The sequence below is a fragment of the Bactrocera neohumeralis genome, chromosome 4, assembly GCF_024586455.1.
Source record: "Bactrocera neohumeralis isolate Rockhampton chromosome 4, APGP_CSIRO_Bneo_wtdbg2-racon-allhic-juicebox.fasta_v2, whole genome shotgun sequence".
In the NCBI taxonomy this organism is placed as follows: domain Eukaryota; kingdom Metazoa; phylum Arthropoda; class Insecta; order Diptera; family Tephritidae; genus Bactrocera; species Bactrocera neohumeralis.
This window is the reverse complement of record NC_065921.1, coordinates 33,947,882-33,965,521: the sequence shown is the minus strand read 5'-3', so window position 1 is coordinate 33,965,521 and position 17,640 is coordinate 33,947,882. Positions and strand designations below refer to the sequence as shown.

Below are 17,640 nucleotides of genomic sequence, written 5' to 3'. Positions count from 1 at the left end.
CTAATACTTTCCTTGGTTCCCATGTAGTTAATATAAAGTTTTTCGAACTGCGGGGTGACTAATATGTGAGTTACCTCAATGAAAATAAGAGAGCGTGTTTTATTCATAACAGTATATCTTTGTGCCTAAAATGGATAAATTTGAGCGAAAACTTGACTTACCCCCCTTATAACCTTTATCAGGATTATCGAACATTCGGCTGACTTTACTCTACATATATAAAAGTATTAAAGTATTTCCCTGGCTTCGATTCTTCCAAGTTTCAAGAGTATAAAATGTTCGGTTGCATCCGAACTGAGCCCTTCCCTACTTGTTTTGAAGTATATTTAAAACGACTCAATAAGACAACAGGAGATATACATACTTATGTATAACTACAGAATATTATGTTAAGATTACGAAATATTTGAGAATAAAATGTAGTGTCGCCCCGGCCGCAACGTCTTGGGGGCGGCAAAACGATCTTCGCTGGACGCGTCACTCTCACAGTTACCCAAACAAACATTATGTAACAAATACTTTTATTTCTCCAAATTTTCAAAAATTGTATCTAAAAACTCCGATTCGGGCAAAAATTCCTGCAAATTGTGTCAAAAGTGTACAAGATATAGGGCGAAAATGGGTTTTTTCTATGGCTTTTAATAAGATGTCATCAATTTCCCCAAAAACCGTGTTGTGAGAATTTTGGAACTTCAGAATTACTTACTTAATATCGATGATATTTTGTAAAAATTCACTTTTGTTCGAACCACCTCATGAAACTTGTAGGTAGGTAGATAAAGGGGGGCGGCAGAACATCCTTGGCCCCGGGCGCCCGAAGTTGTAGCTACGCCACTGGTTTATTTGGTTCAAATTTTAAATTCTAAGTTCTTATCGATTGAAAGAAAGGCACTTGTAATTATGAATGAAATCTGTGACGTCAGCTTGTTTTATATGAAGTGCACATATTGCACTTATCATTCTGTTGAGAACATGAATCAGATAAAACGTATAAATTAGTAGTTTCGATATCGAATGTTAATTATCGCTAAATTTATAAGGTTACCAGCGAATGCTTTGTAGCCCTGTGTTACTTTAGTTATTTACTGTTATACAACAGGTCCACCATTTTGTCGCTTTACTCAACTTACACTCAAAACATACACATACATACATACATACTTACATACATACATACATACATAAGTATGTGTATGTCAACAAGTATGCATCCGATAAAAGAACAATAAATAAATGAAGATAATCTCTTTTTCAACTGATCCTTACCTTACCAGTTATGACTTACACTCTTCACTCATGAGCTACTACCACTTATATACGTAGTATATGTATGAGTATGTCTTTTTGTTATGTTCACACAGTAAGTGCATCAAACACCCCCAACTGGACTTGTGATGTTTGTGATCTCTGAGTAATCACCATGAGTGCATATTCGCTTTTTTATTTGTTCAAAATCAAATAATACCACACTAACACATACAGGCACAAGTATTGTCGAGGCGACGAGCCACCCCAAAAAACATTTGCTGAATTAAACCAAGTTGCCTCTCGCCTAGGGCCACGGCAAGACGGTAAAAGCAGTACGAAAATATTGAACGCATCCAAGTAACCTCAAACAAAATAATTGTAAGCGTGGGAAAGGCAATGAACAGACGTTTCTCACGCGCGATTGGCACGTGCAGGGCGCACTTTTACGTCGCTTTATGATTAATATTTGTATGTATGGTATGTACGTGTGTCGTGGCTACTACGTCTTGCTTTTACGTCGAATAACTTTTGGTAGTAATGGTCCTCAGAAGGACATATCACCACCTAAAATGCAAAATAACGTAACAACATTTTCGAAAATTTACAGTGGCGTGAATGAAACACGAAATAAAATGGAACAAGAGTGAAAACAAAATTTTTAATATTGGTTAAAACTGGTTTATAGCTGAGCGCAGAACCTGAAAATGTTGGACATATGTATGCAATACTATGTATGTATGTAATTTGAAGTAGTGAATTGTAATCAATAAGATACTCAATTTCGAATTTTTTGATGATACGTTATTTTGCATTTTAGGTGACGATATGTACATATACATTATTACAAACAAGATATCTATGTGCACCACTTTGCTCATATAAAAAATATGGAAGTTTTTAATATGATTTACAACATTAAAACGTCCATACATACATACATATGTATGTATGTACTTGTAGATAGATATGTGTATACATGCATATCGTACGTTAAATACAAAAGATAAAGAGTCACAACTCAAAAGTTTTCGATTTTCAAATATATCAATTCGTAATAAACTTATCTATCTACCCAAGAAATTGTAATGTCATCACTATCACACTTAAGGGGGTATTCTGGGCTAGAAGCATGAATTTCAGTTAATTTTCAAAGTGTCGTAAAAAAAAGGCAATTAATATTTTTACTATCCATTTTTTTATTAGTTATTTGTTAATTTTAGAAGAGTACAGAAAAATATTAAAAACTAAAAAAGTAAAAAGTTTCAAAAATTATGAGTTGACGAAATGGGGGGTCTCTAAAAATTTCCACGTGACCATACCCATGATTTCAACCCTCCTAGTTATCTGAAACCAAAAAAAAAAAAAAAAAGATTATTAATCTAGAATAATGTCGCAATGGCCGGAACTACGGAAAAGTGGGAAAAAAATTGTTTCACAAAATGGCGACTGCCTGGAAAAAAAAGTTTTTTTGGATCACTTTTTCTGACTATTTCGAATTTTTTAAAAATAATAAAAATAAAAATTTGGGGATGGGGCTAGTTCCAACCATAGACAAGCCTCTAAAGAAGACTCTATAAATATTTCAAGTAAATCGGTCCAGTTGAACCTGAGAAATCGTGGGTATCTTTCCGAAAAAGTCAGTTTTCAGAAAAACGCGTTTAAAGTTTAGCGTAAAGTCTTTTATTCGATTAGTTCCGGCCGAAGCAGTTTGGATGCCGGGTCAGAAAAATGCCTATATCTCCGAAAATAATTTGAATTTTGAAAAATCCTCTTATGCACATATTCTTGAATAGTTAAACTTTGAAAATATAAAAAAAAATCGATTTTTTTAAATTTCTAAACCAGAATACCCCCTTAACAGTAAAATCACAAAAATACTTTTGTGTTGACTGTGCTCTTTCCCTTTTTCGAGTTGTGCCACTTTTGTAGTTAAAGTGCGATATACATATCGTCACCTAAAATGCAAAATAACGTATCATCAAAAAATTCGAAATTGAGTATCTTATTGATTACGATTCACTACTTCAAATTACATTCATAATATTACATTTGTCCAGCAATTTCAGGTTCTGCGCTCACATATGAACCAGTTTTAACCAATATTAAATTTTTTTTTCACTCTTGTTCCATTTTATTTCGTGTTTCATTCACGCAACTGTAAATTTTCGAAAATGTTGTTACGTTATTTTGCATTTTAGGTGGCGATATGTATGTATGTATACTTTCATATATTCACTTCAGGTATGTAAATATCTTTCTAAAGGCGTATATTTTCAATTATTATTAATTAACGAAGTTGGAGTGCTATGCACTAGAATCACCCGTGTATACCCAACCATAAACGCAACGCTCGCGTAGTCCTTTAAAAAATATAAATACTCAGATACATGAGTGCAATGACCAAGTATGAACGACAAGCTCAACTGGTTCTTTTTACGTACATACTTATGCCCTCCGAAGAGTCAATTGTCAGAATTTGGTTACAAATATATTAATCACGTCTTCAAATGAGATATAGAGATGTCTAGATCAATTTATATTATCAGTAATATATTTAATGATTTCGCCATGTTTTAAGGAAAAAATACCTATGCGCTCTATCTGAAAGTTCTTTCTAAAAGATAGGTGTAGTTCTGAAGCTTTGCAGACCAGATCGATTGTTCGCATTTAATTCTAAATTAAAACTAAAGTATTTTTTTGTCTACTTTGACGTTCCATCAACGGGTTACATAAGTACATATGTACATATGTATATACAGACGTGTTCGAAATACTAAAAACAACCATATCGAACACAGAAATGTATGCATACAATTTTTGCAAAAGTATTTGTCTCTAATTTATTTTCGACAAATATTTGTGAATGGTTCGAGTTTTTAACAAATTCACAACTTGGTTATAAACAACCTTTTCGAAAAAATAAGAAGAAAATATAATTAGTTATACGAAAATTTAATTACTGTGGAGAAATTTACATTTAGTATAAAGTGTTCCTCCACGATTTTTACTTACTTTGGTACATCTGGAGTACATAGAGAGTGAGCGCGGCAGTAAGTGGGACCACACGACTAATCCATTATATTAATATTTTTGTTCTGAAACTAGTACTTCTGACATCCTTTCCAGATATGTCTTGGGACATTATCATGTTGGTAGACCCATCGCAATGGCATATCCTCTTCGACGTAAGTTAGAACTAGGTTTTCTAGATTGTTATTAACATAAAAAATTATGTCCATTGTTTCTGAGATCCTTACAAGAGTTGATTTGCTGATTAGGGTATCATCATATTTTATACCAAAGTCCACTGCAGTCTCTGTTGAGCTTGCAGCGACCAATTTTTACATTTTAATATCATTACGCATGTAACTCTCAAATGCTGCCTTATGAATGAGCGAAATCAGATAACAACCACGCCTTCTTACCATATAACACAATTTTTAAATCCATGTGATTCTTTTACTATTCTGATAATATTAAGCTTGTATGTCGAAAATGGGATGAATTGGAACAATAATTTCTTTAGCCCCCATATACCTAATAGAAAGATTTTTGAACTTCCTGCTGACTTGTATATCGGCAAATATGTGAGTTCGCCTTAACTCTATTTAGTTTACTTTACTACTTACATATACAAGTATGTATATTGGTAATGGTATATGAGGTACTTTACTAAAACTCAGAGAGCATTTTTTCCGGTATTAATATGTAGTAGTGCCAAAAATACACGAACTACCAACCCTACCTACATGTACCCAATGCAAGATTTTCAAACTTTCGGTTGGCTTTATACCATATATAGTGGTCAAAATGTAATATAACTATCTTAGTAAAACTAACTCAAGGTATTATTTTGGATATATGTACGGTTGTTAAAGCCGAAAATATGTGAAATGGGTTCACTGTTAGCCCAACTCCCCTATACCACATATACAGATTTTCCTTATTCTTACAAATCTTATTCCGCATATGTCGGTCAGTGTACGAGTTATATATGTATGTATCTACATATGTATATATAAAATTGCTTGAATTCCTATCCTTTGGTTGACGATTTGCAGTTGAAGGTATTTTCGTGGCTTTGACCTCAGCAAGTGCAAGAATATGAAACATAGCATTTTCTTACTTGTTCGTATATATGTACATAATTATGATTGGGTTAAATGTTATCTTCACTTCTTCTTCGCTGAAAATCGTGACATAAATTACTTGAGATTGGCAACCTAATAGATAACACTATAGGAACGTATTTCGCTGAAAATCCGCAACGATACACATTTCATCAAAAGTCCTTATTATTTGTTTAGTTCAATATGTTATGAAAATTGGAGATGATCACTAGATTCGGCAATTCCAACAAACGAGTAGACTCTCAAAACACGTCGGTTCCATTTCCAACCGTTACCGTGATATCATTGGAAACACAAATTTTTAGCAAACTAGTTTTTAAACTCTTTTCTTCTTCTTCTTAATTGGCGTTGACACCGCTTACGCGATTATAGCCGAGTTAACAACAGCGCGCCAGTCGTTTCTTCTTTTCGCTACGTGACGCCAATTGGATATTCCAAGCGTAGCCAGGTCCTTCTCCACCTGGTCCTTCCAAAGGAGTGAAGGTCTTCCTCTTCCTCTGCTTCCCCCGGCGGGTACTGCGTCGAATACTTTCAGAGCTGTAGTGTTTTCGTCCATCCGGACAACATGACCCAGCCAGCATAGCCGCTGTCTTTTAATTCGCTGAACTATGTCAATGCCGTCGTATATCTCGTACAGCTCATCGTTCCATCGAATGCGATATTCGCCGTGGCCAATGCGCAAAGGACCATAAATCTTTCGCAGAAATTTTCTCTCGAAAACTCTCAACGTCGACTCATCAGTTGATGTCATCGTCCAAGCCTCTGCACCATATAGCAGGACGGGAATTATGAGCGATTTATAGAGTTTGGTTTTTGTTCGTCAAGAGAGGATTTTACTTTTCAATTGCCTACTCAGTCCGAAGCAGCACCTATTGGCAAGAGTTATCCTGCGTTGGATTTCCAGACTGACATTGTTGGTGATATTTATGCTGGTTCCCAAATATACGAAACTATCTACAACTTCAAAGTTATGACTGTCCACAGTGACGTGAGAGCCAAGTCGCGAGTGCGATGACTGTTTGTTTGATGACAGGAGATATTTCGTCTTGCCCTCGTTCACTGCCAGACCCATTTGTTTTGCTTCCTTGTCCAGTCTGGAGAAAGCAGTACTAACGGCGCGGGATATCAATATCATCGGCATACGCCAGCATCTGCACACTCTTATAAAAGATTGTACCTGCTCGAACTATTTTCTCCAGCAGCAGATTGAAGAAGTCGCACAATAGGGAGTCGCCTTGTCTGAAACCTCGTTTGGTATCGAACGGCTCGGAGAGGTCCTTCCCGATCCTGACGGAGCTTTTCGTGTTGCTCAACGTCAGTTTTAAACTCTTTTACGTGTTCGAAATCGGTCAAGTACACACTAAATCGCATATAGAGATCAAACTCCACACGAACACAAAAAAAGTTGCACCAATCTGGGAAATAAATCTTTATCGATTGGGTTTGCGCGCGAAGTTTATATGGACTAGCCTTCTTAAGGTTTGAATATACTGAAGATCAGATCGAGATCGTTTCTAAAGACAAATGAAATTTCAAATATTATATTTCGTATATGAATGTATGTATATATATGTATATTCATATAGTGGTGGTATAAATTAGAGGAGCGCTGAGATGAAATATGTATATACATACATACTATATAATGCAAATAAAGTAATAATAAGTACATATTATTGCTTAATTTAAGACACAATTTCATTCTTAGATACATACATATGTATGTACTATATGTTAGGTAAAAAGTTTTTATGTATGCATGTAAATATAAGCTATACGAGTATATCCGTTGCAGGTAGATATATGAACAATGTTAACAAATAGAATACTATTAAATACTTGTAATAATACATTGGATTCACAACTTCACGATTATGCAATGCAGCGTTGCTTTAAACCTTGGACCGACATAGATTGCCACCAGCGAATTGGCGTCGTTCGTTGAGGGAGCCGCCCAGCAAGTCTTCATCCAGCCATGTTTCCAATGTCGTCGAACTGGAGCGAAAGCTAGACTTTTGTGACTCGCTATCTAATTTAAATTGGGAAACACGTTTTTCGCTTGAATTATTCCAATTCATATCCGTGGAATCATTCCAACTGTCATCGATGTAAAAATCATCGTCCAGCGAGTTGCCATTGATGTCCCATTTAACAACGGGCATCAATTTATCGAAGCGGTCACGCTGCTCTGCTATAACCACGCTTTCGAATTTCCCCGGATTCTTAATTTCCAATTTCATTACATTTATAGGCACATATGCGGGTATATTTTGTGGAAAAGACTGGACGGCTGGTGGTTGACGCATGCTGCCGCCGTTGTGGCTGCGTTTTGCTTCGGCGGCATTGCGAGTGCGTTTTGGTGGATCAGTGAGCGGATCGGCGTTTGGTGTGCTCTCATTGTGTTTGTTATCATCAACGTTGTCTAAACTCAAATTGGACGGAGTGCGACGGAAATAGCGTATATGCTTTTTATATCGCACTTTTTCGAAGACAATGGAGTGTGTAGCGATTTCGGGCTCATACACTATTTCATCAGAAACAGTGTCGCCGCGCGGTTGCTCTAATCGTTGAAATTCATAGCCGTCAGAGGTTAGAAACAAGCGTGTCGTCAGACTTTGCAGCATCGTGTTACTCTCGATATCGGTTAAACTTAAATTTTCTACGTCAGCCTCGTATGCCGATGATGTTTCGTAGTCTTGGACGGGATTATTTTCTTTGAAATTACATTTTTGATTACTAGTTTCGTTTTCCTGGGTATATTGCGTTTTTCGTAATGACGGTTCTTCATAGTGCGAAGGCGCGTCGGGATTATCATTGAATATTTCGTCTTCTTCTTCAAGTTTTATAGCAGACATCGGTTTGAAAGGTGTCATCTTGCGAAATATCTAAAACAACAAGTATATTTAGTGAAAATGCATCGATTTATAAAAAGAATGGATAGAAAAAAGTTAAACAAATTACTCATCAAACAATTGAAATTAAACAAGCTTTAACATTTTGTCGGTCGGTTTGTAAGGTCGGTTTACACGTTATAAAAAAAAATTGTAAATTTTGAACGTACAAAGTACAAATTTCGAAACTCTGTAAAAGTTGGATTATTTATATAATTATTTAGTACAGTCATAGGTGCTGTTACAAATTCAGACCGTTATAAATCAATATTATTTTTAAATGAAGTTAATTTTATTTAATAATGCATTTATTAAATTAGCAATGTCAAATTTTTTTTTCGAAATGTCCCTTTAATACGAGTTCTCAAACGCCAAAATTGTATCCCAATACTATTTTTTATAGTGTTATCAATTGAAAATTTTCAGAATCAAAAAAATTAAATTTTCATACACGTACATATGTACATACATATGATACGATAAATTTAAAATTAAACTTGCTGAAAATAAGGCAATAATATTATTATATTCTTGCAGAGTATAATAGTTTTGTTCACCTAACTGCCCGTCTGTCTGTTTTCTGTTTGTTAAGCTTATTATCAGATAGAAAAATTTATATCTCGCTTCCAACTACTTGAAAAAATATCTTGTTCCTTAGATTTTGTAGGAAATTGAATGCTCTACCAAAAAGGTCGTATATGATATTTTTTGCAAACCCAAACGTTTAAAAGATATTAACAGTTAAAGTTTGATTATTTTTGGGAAAATTTTTTATTTCTTATGAATTTTATAACTCAATAAAAAAAAATTATTAAGAATGATGAAACTCAGAGTTTTGTAGGAAATTTACTGCTCTATAAAAATTGTCTCCTATGATTTTTCGATTAAGTTAAGCGTTTACGAGATATCCATCGTCAAACATCCATTAAGGTGGATCAAAAAAAAATTTTTTTTTTTAGTTTGATACTCTGAAATATAGGTTCCTAGACACCTCTAAGAAAGCCTCCCCAAAAACCTTATTCATAATGACTTTGCACGAATAGAGCCTTTGAAGTACATATGCCACCATATGACCAGAAGTGATCCAAATCAGGCCAAAACTCTAGGTATCCGAATATGTGGACCCTAGTCCCTACTATAGTTGACTTTTTACGACAAATATTGGTCAAAGTATGAGATATATAAATAAATGCAGTGATAATCCATTCCTGACAAAGGTTTTGTCAGTGTATTAAATCGAATGAATCGCTTCCATAGAGTCCCTCCCTTAGATTCCATATACCTAATACAAGGATTTTCGAACTTCCAGGAGACTTTATACCGCATATATCGGCCAATATGTGAGTTATGTATCTTAATAAAGTTGAGAATTTTTCGCATTCTTTAAAGATCGTTTTATGTAAATTCAAATGACAGCATCAATAACTGATTTTTTTTTTTTGTTAACTTTCGGGGCGTTTCTCCGAGCCAAACTAATACAGCGTACACTAATAGGGATTACGTGATTTTGACTGTCCGTGTCAAGTATTGTTCGACTCAAATACACAGATATCCATTAAGATAACTCAAAAATTGACCACATGCTCGGCATCGAGTTCGGTGGAAGAACCGAAAATCATTTTATGAAGTACAAGGTGCTTACCAAAGTAAATAGGACTTAAAAAAACATAAAAAATGTTTTTTTCGGCAAAATCAATTTATTTTATTCAAAATAGTCTTCTTCTACTTTAATACAGTTTTTTGCACGGTCCAAAAGCATGTCGAACGAGTGTTTTAGCTCGTTGGCCGGTATGGCCGCCAGTATGCCGGTGCAAGCCTTTTGAATGGCCTCTACGTCTGCATAACGCTTTCCTTTCATGGGTAAATGCATTTTTCCGAAAAGAAGAAGTCTCACAAACATACTGACACTTAAAACGCAATAACTTCACTTCCAATCAATGAAATGTTAGAAATTCTCACTGGACAAGCGATAAAGATAGCTGATTCTAACGCACCAGTTGAAAAAGTCCTGCTTACTTTGAAACGCTCCTTGTATAAGCGAGCTTGGTAATGTGTGGACCAATTTCAACTGTTTACGCCACCAATGACTAAGTATGAAATTTAGTTGAGTAGTTGTTAGACTATGGTATTTCACCTAAAAAGGGGGAGTTGTCAAGCCCAATATTCCATTTTGACATTATGTGGCTTTTTGTATCATGTTGAGTGTGAATTTTAGTGCTTCTAGCGTGTTTACTTGTAGTTAGTGGTTGTAGTTCTGGTCAGGAAGGCAACGAGAGTCAGTTAAGTCAAAAAACTTGAATAAAAGTCGTGGAATTTCAAATTACGACTGTAGTCGACCTTCAAAGAAAACTGTGACAATGATCAAACGTTTAATTAAGGAGATTCTCTATTTGTGACAAAGTATAAAACATGGATACGTAATTACACATCTGAGTCCTATCGGCACAATAGTCAGTCAGCAATGTTTTAGCCAGCCATTTTTGGGGTCCTTATATTATCAACTTGGGAAAATTATATATTAGACCAAATACTGGACCATAGGCTCTCCATGTAAGAGATTAGTTAACTTCAGCTAAAAATTGTTTTGACATTATCAAAACAGGAGTTCAATATTATACAATAAGACTTTGTTGTATAATCGAGGCATGGTTTGCTACTGTGAAGAAAGACTTCAAAATAATTAGTAGACATTGTTTTAAGCCCTCAGGTCTATTTAACCCCTTGCAGTTAAGGGTGCTATTATAGCAGCACTTTGTAACCACGAAGGGTATTAATAGGTATATCAAAGCTTAGTGTTTGGTTCCGCTTGCACTTAACTCTTCCAAATGTTTTTGTTATTATATAATCTTTTAAACTTGAAAATTAATTTATTAATTTTTTCCGAAATTTTCAAAAAACCGTTAAATTCATTCTGTTAGCGGGGATTAGGTAAGACAAACTATGTTTCAATTTTACTTCTCGATTTTAATTTACCCTATTTTTCTGCTCTTATTATTTTTATTGATTTGTGTTTGCGGTCAAGGCGTGCATGCAAATTCATTGTTTACTATATTTTACACGTGAGATTTTCACATTCATTACAAATAACACATGCAATCACGTGCTCACCTACATACAGGTGTTCAGTAGGATACTAAAGAACAGACGTCCACCCGACTCATTATTGCACATCCTGAAAGTTTTGTTTTCGTTTTCGCTGCTTTTCTATTATTGATTTTTTCACAGACACTAAACTTTCACTTTTTCCTATCCGAACTATTGTATAATTACTCACCTTCAAACATGACTTTTTTGTTATTTTCAGTAACTGTGCCATTCTTGGATCTCCTTAGGTTAATCGACAGTATGCAACAATAACATTCCAGCGAGCACCTGTCATACATACTTCCAAATCTTCATATCCTCTCGTATCCTCGATTTAGGATCTGGATTCTGTTGCACTTTGTTAAACCTCGTGGTCTGAGTGTATCAGACTAAGAAAGCATTAGGCGCCGGCAAGGAGCCATGAATGTCAAGGAAAATGTGAAAATATTCCGAAATTCCAATCACGACTTAACGATTGCTTTGCTGGTAACCGCAAAGTCTGAGCAAATATTTACTAATGCTGCCGCCTGTAACCGATTGGTGCCACTGAGGCCGAGGCCATTGCGTAGTCGTATGCCTTCGGCGACATTTTGGCACGCATAAATGCATGGAGCTGTGGGTGAGAAAAGCTGTTAAAAACGGACTCCACTGACACATAATGGTCACTGTGCTTCATTGACAGACTCGCATGACACACATATACATACATATTTATATGATTTGGTTGCAGCGCAGACGCAAAAAGGCACGCATCATAATAACGTAAGGAAGAAGAAACTGCTTTGCCACAACGAAAATACTCGAGAAACTCTTGTTTTTAAGCTTCCTAACTTAGTACTAAGTTCAGGAAATTATTTTTAGAATTTTTGGCTATTATTATATTCCGGTTATTTATGTATGTAATATGCGTGAATGTATGTAATTATAGATGTGTAAGTTTAAAATATTTTTAACACTGATTTTTACTCTCTTTTGCTACTTCGCACATTTGACAAAATTAGCTAATTCAATAAATATTTGCGAATTCGATCTGGCATATCTCATTCACAACTGTATTGTAATCATAATGAGCTCCACATCCATAACCTGTTTGAAAATGTATTTGAATGTTTTTGTTGTAAGGGATGTGTTGAAGTGTCCAATCGTTAATTTTTTTTATTATGTTTATATACATATGATACATGCTACTGAAGTACGATACAATTTTCAGCTGTATTCATTACTAACTTTGCTGTAGTAGCCGCTAATGTGTTACGTGTTTTTATGAGCTTGGCGATTTTCGTTTAGATCATATAATATGTTCAGGAATTCTTGGCCAGCACCAATACTACGAGTATAACGATGACCCAGCCTCCATATGGTATTTCCAAAAATAAAAATAACTTAAAGGTCCGTTGTTTTACAAGATTTTGAAAATGACGACATTAATGTAGACAAACGGATAAATATTTTTTGACAAAAATTAAAATTGCCTTAAAGTTTTTGGACGTACCTCGTATTGACCCGATTTTAACCATTGTTGACAATACAATATACCATTACCAAAAAAAATATGCTCTTTTCGTTTCATTAAGATAACTCGAATATTGACCACTATGTGGTATAAAGTCAAGCGGAAGTTCGACAATTCTTATACATATTAGGTGAATGCGGGCAAGAGGAAGTATTAAATTAAATTCTATTAAATTCTACACATAGTTGTCATGGAAATACTCTTTTCGAGTTTCAACTCAGCCCACAATTTAATTGAAATTGGCCAAGTTGTTGTAGGTTTTCACCTACATAAATGTGGACGGTGCTACTTCCATTGTACGAAAAGATTTTTCCAGAACAAATTTTTAGATCCATATTCTCTAAGGCAAGTTTATAGAAAGTTTTAGTTTATAGAATAAACGCAGCTCGTCATTATACATTATGCGTCTACATTATAAAGTCTCCGACGTTTCTTTCTATTTGTTACAAACTTCGCAAACTTAACGTACCCTGCTCAGTGTATAACCACGAAAAGAAATGCAATTACCTTTGTTAGCATTCTTCTACATTTCCTATTGGGAATGCATTCGTTATTAAATACATATAGGCATATTTGCTAATATATGCGTCTTCAATATTGAAAATATTTAAGTGATAAGAATGCTTGTTTCTAATACTGAATTTCTAGGTTTAATCAGTTCGTGTTCATATTGTGCGTTGTTCAGACTTGACGCAGCAATCATGTACAAATTCGGGGAAATAAACTCATACGAGGGAGTTTTAGACCTTAAAGGAGTCGTTAAGGAAGTTGACGTTGAAGAAATGGAAGAGGCGTTAAATATCTGCAATCTTTCTACTCTCTCCCAAAAGTACAAAACCTGGATTAAACACATGCCGCGTGTCAAACCTTATTATGGTGAGCTAAGCCCGGGCATTTTGATGTAATAGATATGTACATTTATGTACAATTGATTACGAATAATGTTCAACAAATAATATTTAATACTACTACATGTTTAGCAGTGACTGTGTAATTTAGTAAAAATAGGCAAACATATAAATTTTAGGATGAAAGATCACAATTTTGTACATAAAAATTCATACATATACATACATATGTATATAATACCTATAATTGCATATGTAGAAAAACAGTTTTACGAAGACATACATATTCTCAAAAATATTTAAATCATAAGTGTATTTATGTAAATTTTAAATTTAAGGGCTTAAGTTAAAATCATATGTCTGGGTAAAATCTTATACATGCGGTCTAGTTTTGAATAAGTTGGTCATAGTATCTTTAAATCGCCCATAGCGAACGTGCCTTGTTCTTTATAGCTTAAGTATTTGAAAGTTTTTAGTTTAGATAACATTTTTTCTAGATTTCTCATTGATTGCTTGTGAAAAACGCTTTAATGGTATTTGGATGAAGCCTTTTTCAAATAAACTTAAGGTTCATACACACCAATTATTATTATTATATTATTTTTGAAACTTCTACACTCATCATTGAAATGTTTCCAAACTATGGCAGGTGTCTTAAAACACAAGGTACAAAATATCGTCGAAAATTGCTTATTTCTTTACTTGAAAATGTCAAGAGACAAGATCACATCTTCAGTTTTGTTTTACAGCTGTTAAGTGCAATGACGATGCGTTGATTGTGAAGGAGCTAGCTGATTTGGGGGCCGGGTTTGACTGCGCTTCCAAAAATGAGATAAAACTTGTAAGTAAATGCCGATTAACTAAATAAATATATTAAAAAGGTTTGACATAGGCCCTGGAAGCGGGTGCCAAATCCGAAGACATCATATTTGCCAATCCTTGCAAGCCACCGAGTCACCTCCAGTATGCTAAAGAGAAAAATATTATGGCAAGCACTGTGGACACTGAATTCGAGATCTATAAAATATTTGAGCACTATCCGGAATCAAAGTAAGGCAATAAGTCTGATGTCTGCTTATACGATAAAAAATATGTCTATAAACAATATGATTATGGTATGTTTGAGGAAAATATTTCTCCATATTAAACATATACCTACAGTATTAATTATAAAGAACACGGCCGACAACATTCTAAAACTCTTACGAACACTTCAGTTTTCTAGCTTATTTGTTGCTCATGCATATATCTGTGCACAGATGGGTCAGTGACTGACTACCATTACAAAGATCGCAGCATCCAATCTCTGTCGCGCTAAGTTTTAAGTATTAAAATTGTATTTTATTTTCTTTCAACGGACGTCGCGGAAATGCAAGGTCAAACCTTAGAGAGAATTCAAAAATGAAAAAGTTTCTCATAAAGTATACGATGCGTTCAAAATCGGCTTAGAATTTGTAGAATTTGGTATTTTACGCATAACGTCAATGGTTTTAACAAAGTTTTTAATACACTTTGAATTTTTATTAATCATTTCTCTTTTATACTTACACAATGAGCAACAACGTCATACTTTTTGTTTGTGTATCAAATAACTCGGATAACAACTATGAGAAGAAGAGACTCACGCCTTTGAATCCATATCTAGGAGTTCTTGACACCACAAAGGATCGGTGGTTCAACAGTTCAATTGTGGTTCTCGAAACCTCATCTAATCTTTCGTCAATATGGAACTTTTATCTTTTTATTTTCTGAGCTTGTAAAAGTTGAGTATGAGTTTACCATTAAAAAATGGTGGTGACGGTTCAAATACTGAAAATGATGCTTAAAGACATTCGCTCTCAAAGGCATGTTATTGTTATTGGAACAATAGAATAATAATCAAGTTACGTCATCCCATGGTAAACTGTACGAATATATTTATAGACCAATATAATAAATAATATTCCAAATCCTGTGGAATGTTTAAATAAACACAATTTAATGTGTGTAGGCTTCCATTTAGGTTATGCTCTTTGAAGGTTTTCAACTTCACTCTTTAATAATATTTTTAATTTAAACCAGTCTCTGTATTTCCCTCTATAAGTTTACAAAATTTCCTCTTTATTTTTTTGTTTCAATAATAGTCAAGAAAGAAAATTTAACGTACTGTTTACCCAATAAACTTGAAATATTTAGAAAAAATTGGTATAAACCATCAAATAACCTTAAATACTACCTCAGTATTTCAAAGAATTTTCTAACTGCCTAGCAATTTTATTTTAAGTTTGGTGATACGTTTTCGGTGTGAGGCCAAAGTAGCACAATGCCCACTGGGCGATAAATTCGGTTGTAATGCTGAAGAAGATGCTGCGGCATTGATGCTCCTTGCAAAAAGTTTGGGGCTTTCCGTGAGTATAAAATTCAAACTAAATTCAAAACTATACCAACCAAACATTAATATCGCATACACCAGGTGATTGGAACCAGTTTTCACGTTGGCTCCGGCTGCAGTGACTATCCAGCCTATAACCGAGCCATTGCTACAGCGAAGAATTTGTTCAAATTCGGAGAATTGCTTGGTTTCGACATGAAGTTGTTGGACATTGGCGGTGGATTCCCAGGGGCTGACGATAAGAAATTTGCTACCGTGAGTACCGATAACTACAACTGCCGTGACTAAGCGCTAGACATTATCATTACTTTTCAATTTCTTATTAATACTAATCCATTCTTTATTTTCAAGATTGCGGAAATTGTCAACATGTCTTTGAATAAATATTTTCCGGACGAAAAGGTTGAAATAATTGCCGAGCCTGGTCGCTTTTTCGTAGCTTCAGCCTACACCCTGGTTTGTAAGATTCACGCCAAGCGAGAAGTGCGAGCCGGTAAGAAGGTGGATGTGAAAATGTACTACATAAATGACGGTGTATATGGATCGTTCAATTGTGTTTTGTATGATCATCAGGAAGTCACTGTGGAACACTTCTTGGTATGAAAAATCTTCATTGTGATTTCATAATAGAATTTAAAGAATTAATATACCATTGTTAGGAGGAAGACGAAAAGCTTAAAAAGTTTAAGACTTTAATATGGGGTCCCACCTGTGATGCATTAGACAAGGTGTGTAACGATTCTAAGTTTAAAACATCTCGGACCAAACATAAATCAATTAACATTCTTATCTTCTTTATCGAAATTACACAGATCATTGAGGATGCGTACTTGCCAAATCTATCGTGTGGAGATTTGATTGCTTTTCCAAATATGGGCGCATATACGGTGCCGATCGCAAGCCCCTTCAATGGTTTCATGGTGCCGAAGACATTATATTTTAAAGCAATTTGATATAATAACCACAATATCCTTCCTTTTATTTTAATTAAAAATTGCTTAATTTTCTATCGAAGCTCATATTTAGATTCTGTATAAAGGTTAAATATACACAGCACGTCACTGCTTTAATATTGCAGAGCAAGGTTGTTCTAGTGATATTAATAATATATACATATAATGCAGGTTACTATTATAGTTAAAAAATATACCAAATATCGGCCGAGTTACGCCCAGGATCAGTAAACAAGAGAATTGTCTCTTTAGTGAGTATTTCATAGAGTACAATCAACAAATAATTCATTGCAGTGATCGCCCAATATAACGAATCTTATTCGTAGATTAGAAAACTTCTTCAAATCGAATGAATTTTTTTACCTTCAATAAAAACATCTTTTTAATAAAACAACCAAATACATTCAGTTCAAAATATACAAGTATGGATATAATACAATTTAATGAAAAAAATAAAACTTTATTTTTACAGTACTAAGAAAGAAAGTCGATTCCTCAACTTACCTTATGCATACGCCCAATTATAACATGAAGGATATAGGTTGATTCTCTGATCTCGCCATTCTGATAATTTTTGATTTTATCAATTTCAACGAGTTTTA

The 17,640-nt window shown here is 34.5% G+C and overlaps 2 protein-coding genes and 1 long non-coding RNA gene across 4 annotated transcripts in view; 2 read left to right on the top strand and 1 right to left on the bottom strand.

Moving 5' to 3' along the window:
• The window catches only part of LOC126756058 (uncharacterized), a 147,567-nt gene that overhangs the window by 73,578 nt on the left and 56,349 nt on the right, over positions 1-17,640 (top strand). The gene's annotated exons all lie outside the window — the stretch shown is intronic.
• LOC126756053 (uncharacterized) lies at positions 6,918-11,997 on the bottom strand. Of its 2 annotated transcripts, none has more exons than XM_050468867.1 (2): positions 11,544-11,997; positions 6,918-8,263 (listed from the first exon to the last, which is right to left on the bottom strand). In XM_050468867.1, exons 1-2 carry the CDS (start codon positions 11,583-11,585, stop codon positions 7,271-7,273), a joined length of 1,035 nt encoding a protein of 344 aa, XP_050324824.1. In that variant the 5' UTR covers positions 11,586-11,997; the 3' UTR covers positions 6,918-7,270. The 2 variants fall into 2 exon arrangements, with proteins under 2 accessions (XP_050324824.1, XP_050324825.1); XM_050468868.1 differs by lacking the exon at positions 11,544-11,997 and adding an exon at positions 11,378-11,398.
• LOC126756050 (ornithine decarboxylase 1) lies at positions 13,500-17,162 on the top strand. The gene is made up of 8 exons (XM_050468863.1): positions 13,500-13,742; positions 14,464-14,555; positions 14,607-14,764; positions 15,978-16,101; positions 16,167-16,340; positions 16,437-16,682; positions 16,745-16,813; positions 16,898-17,162. Exons 1-8 carry the CDS (start codon positions 13,568-13,570, stop codon positions 17,036-17,038), a joined length of 1,179 nt encoding a protein of 392 aa, XP_050324820.1. The 5' UTR covers positions 13,500-13,567; the 3' UTR covers positions 17,039-17,162.

Coding starts and splice junctions, on each gene's coding strand:
- LOC126756053 (XM_050468867.1), bottom strand. CDS start 11,585: ATGGCACAGTTACTGAAAATAACAAAAAAGTCATGTTTGAAG. Junction 8,264..11,543: donor CAAAAAAGTCATGTTTGAAG/GTGAGTAATTAT, acceptor TTGTTGTTTTAG/ATATTTCGCAAGATGACACC.
- LOC126756050 (XM_050468863.1), top strand. CDS start 13,568: ATGTACAAATTCGGGGAAATAAACTCATACGAGGGAGTTTTAGACCTT. Junction 14,556..14,606: donor CCAAAAATGAGATAAAACTT/GTAAGTAAATGC, acceptor GGTTTGACATAG/GCCCTGGAAGCGGGTGCCAA. Junction 14,765..15,977: donor GAGCACTATCCGGAATCAAA/GTAAGGCAATAA, acceptor TTTTATTTTAAG/TTTGGTGATACGTTTTCGGT.